This window comes from Lytechinus pictus, chromosome 6 (genome assembly GCF_037042905.1).
Source record: "Lytechinus pictus isolate F3 Inbred chromosome 6, Lp3.0, whole genome shotgun sequence".
Taxonomy (NCBI): Eukaryota; Metazoa; Echinodermata; class Echinoidea; order Temnopleuroida; family Toxopneustidae; genus Lytechinus; species Lytechinus pictus.
Genome location: NC_087250.1, coordinates 23,321,119 through 23,335,092, shown reverse-complemented (window position 1 = coordinate 23,335,092; position 13,974 = coordinate 23,321,119). Strand labels below are relative to the sequence as shown.

Genomic DNA, 13,974 nt, shown 5'->3' with positions numbered 1-13,974 from the left:
TGGAGAGGGGAGAGGGAGAAGAAAAGCTAGAGCTAGAGAAGGAGGGGAGAGGATGGGAGGGAGAGAAAAGGGGAGGGGAGGGAGTGGAGAGGAGTGGAGGATGAGGATGGAGATAACTGAAAGAAGTTTTGGAGAGATGGGGAACGAACAAGTAATTGGGGAGAGAAACGAGTAAGAGGAGTGTGACTTGAGGAAATAGGGATGTAAGAGAAAGAGAGAGGAAGATAGAGATGGAGAGACATAAACAGAGATGGGGGAGAAAGTGGTACAGATATATATAGAGAGAAGCAGACACACTGACTGACAGATAGCTAAGATTAAAGAACGAGGAAATATGATTGAATAAAATTGAAGGTGGAATTAGAAGGAAATTATTTGAGGTATAAAGCATCAAGTTGGAAGTGGAGGGAGCAGGAGAAGAAGGATGGAGTGAAGGACAAAGGATGGATAGATGAGGATAGGGATGGAAAAGAGGAGGTCGGAACCAAAGAAGACGGGAAAGAGGAAGGCCCACAGAGTACACAGAGAAAGGTCGCACACATGATTTTGATTATATCAGCTAAATTTGATATCACTGATATTTTTGAGAGTATATGATATCACAGACCTCTAGTAGGTCCTTGATTATATACCTAATTTGTGTGAGTATGCATGGGTTGGCCTTAGTCTGCTGGGCAAACCCTTCACTCGAGTTAAGGGTCTGAATGTGCAGCCTACTCATGCCTTGTGTACTGAAGGCTCTCTCGCCCTGTATTGGAACAGCAAGTTTTGTATGTGCTAGTCTTTGCGTGGAGGCACACTTATTGATCAAAGTTCCAATCAGGGTCTGTGCCTGCAGACTAGGTTGGCCTATTGGTAATACTAGGGAGTTGGCTGGTTCCATGGTTATGTTGAATACATGTATGTGAATTGTACTTCTCCTGCCTTGCTAGGTTTCAAATTTGTTGCCCATCAAAAGTTTCTTTTGGGAATTTGTATTTGTACCCATTTACCTCACCTGGGTTGAGTGCAGCTCAGTATGGATGCATTTCTTGCTGAAGGAAATTAATTTTGTGGCTGGGATTTTAACCCGAAACCTCTGATTGCAAGGCGTGAGTCAGAACTACTATACCAAGACTCTACAGGGGTTATTATTATAGCATGCAGATGGGTGGTAGAATTGTTGAACATTAGAGCAAGACAAAGACCTTATAACTCTCTAATTCTATTTTAAGAAGCACACCTTTGCAGAATATCCCAAATTCCTTTCATCTTCTAAGAGATAAAAGAGTAAAGTGTGACATTCTTTCTAATCTACCAGACAAAACCAATCACTTGAGTGACTCACACAGCTATTTATTTAGAAGGAAGATCATGTTTCTTTTGAAAACTTTTTTGCCAGAGCCATGTTAAAACTCTCACAGCTTCATTTTCACACATTAATGAAAAGGTTTTGAGGTCTTTTCCTTGTGGGGCTGTGTTTGCATCATAGATGATGCCATTGACATTTTGTAGTACCCCCCCCCCCCACACGCCCTCACACACACCTATGTAAATGCTAATTATGTTGGTAAACTGTTTTTTCTTCTCTGTTATCCTGGTATTCTTCTTTTGAAGACACGATCTTTCCTGCTGTGTGGTAAACAGAAGCAGAATGGATGCAATGCGTTTTCACACCTGACTGCTTGTTTTAAGCTACTGATATCCTCTTACATGTGGATTGGCTCAGAGCAAATTTGTAACTTCTACCTGTCCACAAGATTCCAGATATTGTGCCAGTGCGAAAGTTAGGTAGTCCTTCTATTCCAGAAAGTAAGAACATGAATAAGCCTATATGTAGGTACTTATCAATTTTAAAGTTTGCAGGAATGTAAAAGCAACTTACAAAAACTGTTCAATTCACTTCAATTCAATTAGATTCAAGTTTGATATAGGCATATACATCAAAACATTTCCTCCACTGGGTTTTACATAAGTCTTTAACATAAAAATTACATACTTGGACATGTATATACATATGATAAATGCAAGGACAGGAATTTTTTTGACATGCTGAAAAGTTACCCCAATCTCATTGGGTTAAGTGTGGATGCAAAGACTTTGAATATTCTGTTTGAACAGGATCTCTTCACAGCCCACATGTTTTTTTTTTCATTTGGGTGGAGATGTGAATGCACCTATAGTGTAAAAAGAGGGGAAAGGGAAAGAATATTTGCAAACAAGCTCAGTCTGTTACATACTCGTCTTGATCACTGTGCAAATAAATTGACAAAACCCCCACTTACTTTATTACAGCACAATGAAGACTGGCTTTGTTTACAATAGCCCCCTACTTAGGTTTGTGTCTACTTACAGCGTGCGACCTGTATTGCAAAGCTACACTGTTAATTCATGTCAATTGCATGTGGAACCATAGTCCATAGCTGTTAACAGTTACTGATATCATATCACAAAAACCACAGTATTTTTCTTTCTTTTAGATTCCAATGTTTCCTTGGTAGTTTCCATGGAAACATGCCATAAAATCAATATTAATAACTTGAAATGATTATCAACCGCATGAAAGTTGTGTAAGATCATTAAAGAATACTGCATAGAATTATATTGCTTCACTTGAGGCTGTATCTTATAGCAAAGTCTTTCACTGTATAACAAAGTGAATACAAGATAATACATACTTTATAATGGCAACAGGAAAATTAATCTTAGATGTTAAATCAGTAGATCAGTCCATTAAGTTTTTTTTTTAATTTCAATATGATTTCTTGCTCTTTTTTAAGAAAAGAGGTAAAAACCCTCTGAAAAGCCATCTTTTCTCTTTGAAACAACACAATCTGTGGCTAGCAAAACACCCCAAGATATTGTGGAAAACTGTATTTTGCAAACTTGGTTTAGTGTAGGAGAATCTTATAAGAAATCTACAAATTCTAAGCGAGAATGAAATTGTGGACTTAATAGTTTCTTACAAGTGACATGGTAGGGTTGGCTATAGAAATTTGACCAAAAACAGTCATTCGGGATCAGTTCAATTGCAAAAAGACTGTAAAGTTATTGAAATAATCTCCCAACTCCCTGATAAAACTTTTGGTCCACGAAACCATGATGAGACCCACTTTATTGATGGAGCAGTGGAAAATGATTGACATAATTGGCATTGAATGAACTGTAGATGGCAGCATTCCACTGTATCTCCCTGTACACACATCTTTTTGTATACTTGAAAAGTACACTTTGGGTGGCATTTCATTTTCCTGTGCTCCCTCTTTCTTTTTTTCTCTTTATTTTGTTCTTTATTTTCTTCTTCCTCTTTACCAATCACTCCTAACCTCCTCTCTCTATGTCTCACTCACGAGTTGATGTCTTTTTCTTGCTATCATTCCTGTTATTATTCTCTTTCTCTTTTTTTAAATTTTGATGTAAAATATTTTTGTGCACAAACATGTGTTAGAGAGGAAGAGAGAAAGACAGATTAGAGCCATACACAGAAGAAATAAAAGAAATGAGAAAGGAGGAAGCAGAGAGGGAGAGAGGAGGAGAGAAAGCAAGCTATAATCCTCCAATACCAAACACAGACAAATTATATTAACACAAGGAATAACCCTCGGGCAAAGCCACCATAGAAAAAGGGGGCAAATTTCCTCCACGATAAAGGAATATTTTCTTTTAATCAAGTACCGACAAGCCCTGTGAATGCTAATGAATATAATTTAGTGGGTTTACCAGGGTGCCGAACATTGTCAAGCGGTCAGATATGACCTTTCTTCATTTTGCGGTAGGGTTTATCAGTTCATATCGGCATCACGTTTTAATAATACATGTACTTTACCGCAACTTCACACTCTAAACAATAGAAAAAAAGGCTGGAACATGTGGATGTATTGTATGATTTTTCAAGTCTCTTTCTTCCAATATGTAGTAAAAAGGGCAATTTTTTTTTTATTATTTCTTATTTTTTTAGGGGGGGGGCGCCTGTTGTTTTATCTACCCCCCCCCCCCCCTGATTCCTGTTGATTTGACAACAGTTGAACTTGTTGTCGATGGCGAGTTGTGAGTTGTTGAAATATTTTTACTTGATGGGTTGCAGGTTGCAATTAAATTTGTCATTGATTTCAAGCATTTGTGATTCATTTCAATTTATATGATATTAGGCCTTGATCAAAGCAAGCCACCATGTTCCTTGGCGTGATTTACACTGATTTTCAAAGCTTGGTCTGAGGTTTTTTCTTCTTCGTCCTTGCCTCTTGTGAAACTTAACTCGATAGACGACTCTCTTTAAAGGGGAATTTTACCCTGAAGTTTATTGTAAAAATAGCAGAAAAAAATATTGGCGAAGATATGAAGAAATTCCATCAAAGAATAAAAAAAGTTATTAGAATTTTATTTATTTGATTTGTGACATCAATTCTGAGCAGCTTTCCTACATATCGCATGGTAAAAAAAATCAATGAAATGTGATTTTCTCGGAAAATTGAAAATGGTTTTTATTGTACTTTCAGTATAACAATAGACAAATCATTTCACACCCGTTCCTAAAAAGAAAACAAAAATAAGTCATCACGAACCATTAAAAAGATTGAAATCTAAGCATTTAATATTACATAACATATGGGCAGATGCCTGTTTATGACGTCACAAATCCAATAATTACAATTCTTAAAACTTTCTTAATCTTTAATGGATTTTCTTCAAACTTTCAGCAGTATTTTTAATCATTTTTTCTGCTATTTTTGCAACAAACTTTTATTCAGGGTGAACTTCCCTTTAAACTCATGTTGATATTGAAATTCTGTCAAATTGTGTCCAAGTACTTTCCCCTCCTCCTCCTCGGCTCACACAAAGAGCTTATCTGCTGAACTTTCCTGTTGCCGCGGGCTACGAACCGTTCGTGCCTTGATCAGCCAACCACAGGCTTATCGTCCCGCCCGATCCTTTGAAAATTCTATTGTATCCCTGACAGGGCAAATCAAATTAAACTCCTCAGACTTGGAGTGTATCCTTTTTAATTGAATTTTTCATAGTACTCAGCCTAGTTGAAGAACATGTTATGCTGAATGTGGGTCTGAAGTGAATTTAAGGCCAGTGGGGTACTTAGGGGGCACAGGGAGGTACCCTCTGCGCCATTTTGAAAGGTGCAAATATATTTTTGAAAATTTTACTTTCAAAATTAAGTGTGATACGTGACACACAAATGTCGCTGTCTGAAGTTAAAAAGGCAGGATGTTTTGCTAAGAATGAGGTACAATTTCAGCCCTTGGCTAAAGAATTTTTATAGAGTAGATTATGCACTGAATTTAAGCTATTTCTGACAAAATGCTAATAAAGGGTTAGGGATCTTTTAATGTTTAGTTATAGTCAGTATATATTCACTGATTATTAGCATGAAAAGGCAGGGGCCCTGGAATGGCGCTGAAAAGGGAACGGGGCTAAATATGCTTAAAATTTGAAGTTTATGGTCATTTTCACATTTTGTTCATGTATTTAATGAATGATGTCCCTAACAGGTACCATTTATAGTAACAGAAAAAAACTTTGGTACGAATTTTTAAATTGACTCATTGTTACAATCAGTTGTCTTTCTATTATGTAACAGGGCAGTATCCTCAATAAAAATACCCAAGCATTAACTTTCTGTTTGTCTGGTTTCTTCCATCACAGTTTCACAAGCACTGGGATGAATATTTCTGTCGACATCAACGACCTCATCGATATCCAATGTCCGCAAACAACAAATACAACGGAGGGAAGATTAAAAGCGCAATACCTCAAATTCATGCAAGTCTCTTACCAAGGTTACGAGCAGTGTTCGTTATCAGCGAGAAACCGCCATCTATTGTCCTGCAATCGTCCTTACGTCCAAAATAGACTGACGTTACTGTTTCAAGAACATACGCCGTACCCCCGAGGTCCAACGTTTAATCACGATGAGGAATATTATTTTATCAGTAAGTCCCTATATCCTGATCGATCTCTTGAATGAAAATCTGTGATATCAAAACATACTGACTGATACTCTTTAGCTAAGAGAAAATGATGATGATGATGATGATGATATGATGATTATGATGATGATGGTGATGATGATGAGAATGATGATTGTGGTGATGATGGTGATGATATAGGTGATGATAATGATGATTGATGATGGTGATGATGATTATTATTGATGATGATGATGATGATGGTGATAATGATGATGACGATGATGATGATGATATTGATGATGATGATGATGATATTGATGATGATGATGATAGAGTTGATGATGATGATGATGATAAAGTTGATGATAATGATGATTATGATGAAAATGATGATAATGATGATGAGGATGATCATGATGGTAGCCATTATGATGGTGATGGTGGAGGTGGTGATGGTGGTGTTGAAGATGATGTTGATGATGATGGTGATAATAGTTTCTTCTCTGTGCAAGTACATCACAAAATATCAATGATACCAGCTAGGACCAAAAATAATTTCATTTGTATATCACTTAAAGATGGCAAAAAAAAGTAACCATTCTCTTTGTCTCATTTTAATTCTACAGCAACTTCAAATGGCACAGAAAATGGCATTGATAATACAAGTGGGGGTTTATGTGCAACACACAACATGAAGTTAAGAGTTTATGTCAAACCTAAACCAACAGGTAAGAACTCCCCTTTAAATCATAATGGTATGATCCTCCTGTAAATTATGTATGCACAAATTATGGGACTGTTGATTCTTGGATGGGGGGGGGGGTCAAGATGCTTTGCAGGCCGATTGCACATAAAATTATGAATGAAGTCAAGAGTTGATGTCGAATCTTGATCAAATTTTGGCAGATTTATGCAGAGATGATAGATTTTGCTAATACAAGATATAATTGAGAGGGCTGTATTATGATATAGTTCATTATTTGTAGAAACAAATGTATGTTATATAGATAGTTTGATTTGTCTTGATTGTAAGCAACTTCTTGATTAAAATTGCTATTCCATATTCACCCCAACGAAGAAGTATTAACTGAACGATGATATGCCATTCGAAATCATGTAATAGCTTTGATTTGTCAGGACTTTCGTTGGTGTAACTGGTGTTTGACAACGTTAGTAAGTCACTCACAGTCGTGACATCTCAGAACTAATTATTAAATGAATGTTAAAGAATGATATATTAGAGTGGTTGTATCACCACCTTTCAAGGTAGAATTGATACCATTTGATAAACATGTTATAATAACAAATTTGTGTGAACAGTTTTATGGTACTGAAATCATTTCCTTTGATTAGCTGATAAAAGTGATAGTAAACTTCTTGTATATTTTTTGGCTTTTGTTATAACAAGTCTCTATGAAACTGGACCCCAAAGTTTAACCATTAACTGATGCTGTTTATCATGTGTACTGTGTAGTGGAAAGAGTTTCATTACCCACAATTCACTGCATATTCCACACAATGCCCTGCGTGTTAAAGTCATCATTTCACTTGAGGTGTTTGGATACCTTTGATGGGAGTTAGCTGTTCCTCACCGATATAAATTTTATCAGGTTTTTTCAGAATCACAGAGTCGGCGAATCATGATCCTGTCCATATGGCAGCTTAATAATGTAGTATATCTTGGATGAATATGAATCTACTTACCAAAGCACATGTGAGATGGTGACTAGAATACCGCCCAGAAGATTTTCATTTTAAAATTTCATTTTCTCTTTGTTTAGTTCCTGCCACCACCGGTACACCTACGTCTTCGACAATTCGCTCAAACTCAACACCACCCGACACGTCACGACCTGTCACAAGTGCGACAACGAGAACAACAACGAGGGCAACAACGACCCTGAGGACCACCACTACAAAAGCAACAACAACAAGAAAAACAACGAAGTATACAACTGGTAATGACAGTGGTATATTATAATAGTGCATATCACAGGGATGTGAGAGTTCAGATTTTTATCTGATTTCAGATTTTTTTTTCCAGCTTATTTTTGGCCTTCCTCTGTACAAAAAGTATGGGAGCTCTTTCTATTTCAGACTTTTTCAACACTCATCAGCTTTTTTCAGATCTTTTTATTTGTGACCACTCACACACCTGATATCAGTGGGGGCATTAGTACAAATTATCCACCTTTGAAAGAAGAAAGGGAGGAGGAGGGGAGGGAAAGGAACATAACAAGGAATATGTTTAAAGATAATTGGATTTAGGCTATGAAAAATACATGTACATGCAGAAACTGATATACAAATATGAAAAAGTATGTTCAACATCCTTCTACCAATTTGTCTTCAAAGTTCAGCATAATATGATACTTATGAAAACAAATATATAATTTTGCTCCTGATTTATTTTTTTTTCCCCTTTTTTTTAGGTGGCCAGTCCTCCACGACACCAGAAACAAACGATATTGGAGACAACATGACGCGAGGAAGAGCAGACAGGAGGCACGTTTCAACGACCCTTCTGTTAGTTTCGTTGCTTGTTGCAGTCGTCAGATGGCTTCATCCGTGACCTTTGACCTCTTGAATGTTTTTTTTTTTCTAATTTAAAAGACATTGTAGTGTGTACTTTGTGCCTGTAGAAGAAAGGGAGAATCGTCTGGCGATTAAGCCGTCCCATGATCGGAGGTGCATTCCACGTTAAACCATTGGCTACCTGGTTTGGTCATTCCCATTGGATTTTCACACGGGCTATCTGATTCCAGTACGCAGTGGATTAAATGAGGGAATGCGTTGTATACCACATGCAATTCAAGTGCGATTTTATAGTCAGAGATAACTCCCCCAGGTCTTAAAAATTTGATCCATTTCCCCTGGCATAAACCATCTCAAAGCCAAATGAAAAAAATGTCAAATTTATTATTTAATGTTGAGCATTCATTTATTTATTTTTTTCTGCGAGCCACAAAAATAAATCCTGTCCGTGTTTCCAGTTGCCATTACTTTTATTTTACCCCCTGGTGCATATTTTTGTATATTACATGTTTGGGGGTGCCTTGAAGCAGAGCCATCGCCCAACTGTGTATCAGTATCAGGCAATAATAGTAACTATACACTAATTTTCAATAATAGGGGGCACTCTTCGAAAAAAAAAACCCACCAACGATTGATCTTGCCACTCAAATGATCAAACACCAGTCTGCAATGTGGGGTGAAATTATTGTTTATTTTTTCTGTTAATTTACAATTTAGAGGAATTGATTGCTGCTTATGCACAAAGGTTTTACAAATTTGTGGTTGGTGATAACCTTGTTCATGGGGATTATGGGTAATCTAGTCCATATATCAATACATTAGGCACCATCTAATGATAATAATCTTTAGATCTTATTTAACGCATGTCACATTGTCCTCTATGCACTTCCTAATGGACTTGGATATTTTTACCCTGGCAAAACTTTTCAAGCACATTTCAAGGACTTTGTTCCTGCCAGCTACCCATTTATCTCACCTGGGTCGCGTGCAGTTCAATGTGGATGTGGAGGATCATTTTTTGCTGAAGGAAATCATGCCATGGCTGGGATTCGAACCCACAACTCACCGATGAAATTACCTTCATCAAGTCGTGATTTTTCCCCTTGATTTAATTTGGAATGCACCTCCCATAAATAACTCCGTGTACATAGCATACAGAAATAGCATGAGAAATGTGAGTATGAAACTGTAGGGAACGTTTGTACTTAGAAATGATATAGCAAAGAAAAGAGGTTTGAATACTTAGTACTATTAACATATTAAATGGCACTATGACTTCTCAAAAAATATTTTAATTGGTTCTGCAATTGAGATTTCTGTGAAATCTCCTCTTCTACATAGAGAGAATGGAATAGCTCCTTTCCAGGGGCCGCAAAACGGGGGGGGGGGGGGGGGGGGTTCAACCCCAACTTATTTTTTCCAAAATCATGTATAAAACGATAAAATTTACCATCTGATTATGATTTTTGCATGGTCAGCCCCCCCCCCCCCCCAACTTTCCAAACCGTTCCGCGGCCCCTGCTTTCTCGTATGTTAATTCGAGGTGAAATTGCAAATTGCAGAGCTTTTTAAAGTCAGAGAATCTGGAGGATTTATTGAGAAAGCCTTATTTACAGAGGAATCAAAATCATTTTTGACAATATTTGTCCAAAATGAGAGAGTACTCTTTCTCTAAGAACTGCATTTGTACTTAAAAAAAGAAATAATCTTTTATACTTGAATATGTCTCCTTCCCGAAAAAGCTGCAATTTTTTTCGAGGATAATTATACGAGAATAAGATATTTGGAGAGGAGAGTGTGTATGAGAGAGAAAGAGAGAGAGAGAGAGGAGAGAAAATAAATCTGAATGTTAAATGCTCATTATACTATTTGATCAACTTGCATTTGTAAACTTTGAAGAAAATAATATTTTGGATGACTATTTTGTACATTTGTACATAAGAATATATTATTGCACTTGTGTTATGTAAAAACTTGATGCTATAAAATGGACTTTTTTTCATATGATAATTACATTATACATCTCTTGTTAAGAACACTACTGTTTGTGTTTCTTTTTGCTCTAAATTTTATTTATATATGCCAAACTTTGTGTATCTTATTGCTTTTAATTTCTTTCGCGTATGTGGTTTTCTTTTTGGTTCAATTCAATTTAGAAGCGTTGTGAAATTGCAATGTAGTATATAATATTCACCTAGAAATGAAGGGAGCGACTTGTGAGATTGATTGTGTTGTCGGTTACATTCACAGACCAGTGTTATAAGCTACTGAAATTGTTGCATCTGATTGGCTGAGAGCAAATTTGTAAGTGAAATTCACCGACAAGACGTTTCATGAAACACTCCCCAGAAATTGTGCTTCCAAAGCGTTTTTATCTTACCTTCCCATATAATGGTTGAGTCCATATTGACATGGTGTGAATGCACATTTAGGAGAGTCCACTTAGCTTGATAGGGGTATCACTTGAATTTAGAACAGAGGGGTGTGCAGCACAAATCAAATAAATTTCTTTTTGCCATGCACTGCTCTTTTTGTATGAAAATTATGAATTTCATTAAAATCAGAAAAAATTCCAACATTGCTTCCTGCGTTTTCTATTTATGACAATAATATAGTAAAATTTTGAGATGTAGTCTTTAGATTATATCAAAAGCTTTGAAGGGGACCAATAATCTAAAATATTGTTTTCCTCCAAATATTTCACTTCATGTTTCAATGACTTATATTCAAAATGTCGCCTAAGGAGAGCATCTGAATATTCATTTACTAAAAATATATCTTCTTTAATGTTTCTATCGTGTATGGATTAAACCAGATGGCCCGTATTCTGAAGTCAGGTTTAACTTAAACTCAGGTTTAAAGTTGTGGTTTAAGTAAGGGAAGCCAAAAGTATTAAAAATATTATATTAAGTTGAACGTTTCTTATTATGTTTACTGTGCTCTTTCCAGAGTCATAGATGGTGAAGACAATAATGTATTTATACTTCCTAGACAATAATGAATGATTTGAGAGCCAAATGAGCTGAAATATGATATCTCTACCGTTAGTGATTTATGTAACAATTGGCTATCCATACTTAAACCACAACTTTATACCTGAGTTTAAGTTAAACCTGCTATCAGAATATGGTCTGATGTATTTAAGAGTTTTGGTTCATGGTGAATACAATAGAGTAGACTTAAATGAGACATTGCCTGTAACAATTATGATATATTTATTTATACCTTGAACAAGTTGTATTCTGAACTGCACCTGTATTCTTATATGTGGGACTGTTATTTGTTTTAGGTAATTAGATGTTGAGGGATGTTATGTTATCAATTTCATTCATGAGGTAAAACATTGTGATAATATAAAGGTCACATGATGTGGTCACATGACATCATTATGGTCACCTGATAAAGTGTCTGATTACATTCAGTCTTACATGTGAAACTCTAACCAGTGTCTGATAGATGATTTGTTCGAACTCAGCCGCTGCTTGAAAAGATTCAGGGTAAACCTAATGCAAGAGATTTATTAATTCTAAAGTGATAGCTATTAATGATTTAACCAAACCCACCCATTAATTGATGTTGAACATTTTTTTTTCTGATTTTTTTTTTTTTTACTTCAAGACGATGATGTACCACCAACTTGATTTCTTGACTTTTTCATTTCAATTTATGATTTGTCTTGGAATTATCTTATGATTTTCAATTATTTGCAATGACAAACCACCAATATCTTTTCTTGATTTTCTGTATGTATGTTATCTTTTCAAATCTGTGATTGGGCATTCAGTCTGGTATTGGTTCCAATGCAATGATAGTAAAATTGCTTATTTAAGTAATCATGAAGTATTGAATAGAAATTGATTATAGTAATAAAAGTGATGGTTATCTTAGACAAAAATCATGACAATTATTCAAATCCATATCAACTACCAAAATAAAAAATATATATCAATAATGGTTCGAAAATATAATTCAATATCATCAAAATTACTCAGTAATAAATTCCATATGCTTTCCAAGAAAATGTTACTTTTTGGTCAGATTTCTCTTGTAAAAAAGTAATTTTTCTGCTATGTCGACCGATTTGAAATTATATGATAGTAATAATCTAAAAAGAAATGGTGCCCTCTACTGACATTATTTGATGTACTTGAAAGCTTTAGAAACCTGTTATATGGGCAGACATTAATTAGCTATTCCTAATTAAACCACTTGCTACTGAATTCGGCCATTCCCATAGGCTTTGTACAGGGATCACCTGTTTCCAGTAGGCAATGGGTTAACTTGTTGACTACATAGATCTGTGATTCTTATAGGCTTTATACAGGGATCACCCGGTTCCCGTAGGCAATGGGTTAACTTGTTGATTACTTAGATCTGTGATTCCTATAGATTTTGTACAGAGACCATCTGGTTCCAATAGGCAGTAGGCTAACAAAAAAATCTTGAAAACTTCTCATTATCTAATGGATACCATCTTAAAGTAGCCTCTTGGTTCTCTAAAGAAAAGATTAATGATAGCACAATAATGTTAAAGTCTGTAGACCAGACTAGCTTGCAAATACTAGTCTTGTCCACAGACCTTAAACATTATCCACCAAATTGATTATTAAACCCTCATATTACTTATATAAACCCTCCTTTTTCATTTAAGCTCCATTTGGTATAGACACAGTACTATCATTGGATGTATTTTGAATTCTAATGTCATCAGCGTATTATCTTATGTGATTTATAATGATTTTTATATTGTGAAACAATATATATCATCTTTCTGTATATTAACGGCAATGTACAGATTTGCAAGGCTGTATAAAGAAAAAACAAAGTATAGTATTTTTTACTTTTTTTGTTTGGAAGAAAAAATGGGACTATGTATTGGCTGTAATCTTTTTTTATATATTGAAAACAAAATTATCAAATGTGCGAGCATGTGATTTTGCAATGCAGTATCTTAACTGTTTTTTTCTTCTTATATATATATATATATATATATATTTTAAGAAGATACAATTTGTAAAGAATTCTAATTTACATCTCATTGTGTATTAATTCCTGTCGCTTTTGTATTTTTAATGTAAATTGTGTATTTATGTTTTTCTACCTTTTGTTTTGTTTTTTTCATTTCTTGTTTCCATGAAAACACAGATTCTGTTTATCTGCCCCTAGTCAGTAAACTCATGAGGGATGGAAGTTGGTTAAGATTTGGTTACAAAAAACGCTGCAACAGTGGTGTTAAAAACTACACAATTTAGAATCTCCAGTGATACGATTTAATGATGATTTTGCAGTCATGTCTTGAAGGTTTCTGCACATTTTTTTCAATCTTACGTGCAACAGATATCAACATTCAGGATATTTTTTTAATCAACACCTGTGCCATTGTTAACCAATGTAGTCACGGCTTATTTTATTATAGAGCTATAGCTCTATGATTTTATCAATAAATTCTTAACACACTGTGAGGACTACCCATCTTATAATAAATCCTATTCTCCTTTTCCTCTTTCAGATTTTACTTCAAATTGCATTGTTAAAGAAT

At 35.3% G+C, this 13,974-nt stretch overlaps 1 protein-coding gene across 2 annotated transcripts in view; it reads left to right on the top strand.

Annotated features, from left to right (window-relative positions):
• LOC129262794 (ephrin-B1-like) overlaps positions 1 to 13,284 on the top strand; it is a 193,040-nt gene extending 179,756 nt beyond the window's left edge. Inside the window, exons 2-6 of one of the 2 annotated variants that reach the window (XR_010293951.1) lie at positions 5,635 to 5,921; positions 6,527 to 6,628; positions 7,682 to 7,858; positions 8,333 to 9,789; positions 9,914 to 10,991. Coding sequence is in view for 1 of the 2 variants with exons in the window: in XM_054900796.2 (XP_054756771.2) it covers positions 5,635 to 5,921; positions 6,527 to 6,628; positions 7,682 to 7,858; positions 8,333 to 8,472 (706 nt within the window). In the remaining variant the exon portion in view is untranslated. Of the gene's footprint in view, positions 1 to 5,634; positions 5,922 to 6,526; positions 6,629 to 7,681; positions 7,859 to 8,332 lie in introns of both variants that reach the window. The other variant, XM_054900796.2, reaches the window with a different exon arrangement.
• Positions 13,285 to 13,974: the final 690 nt, after the last annotated feature.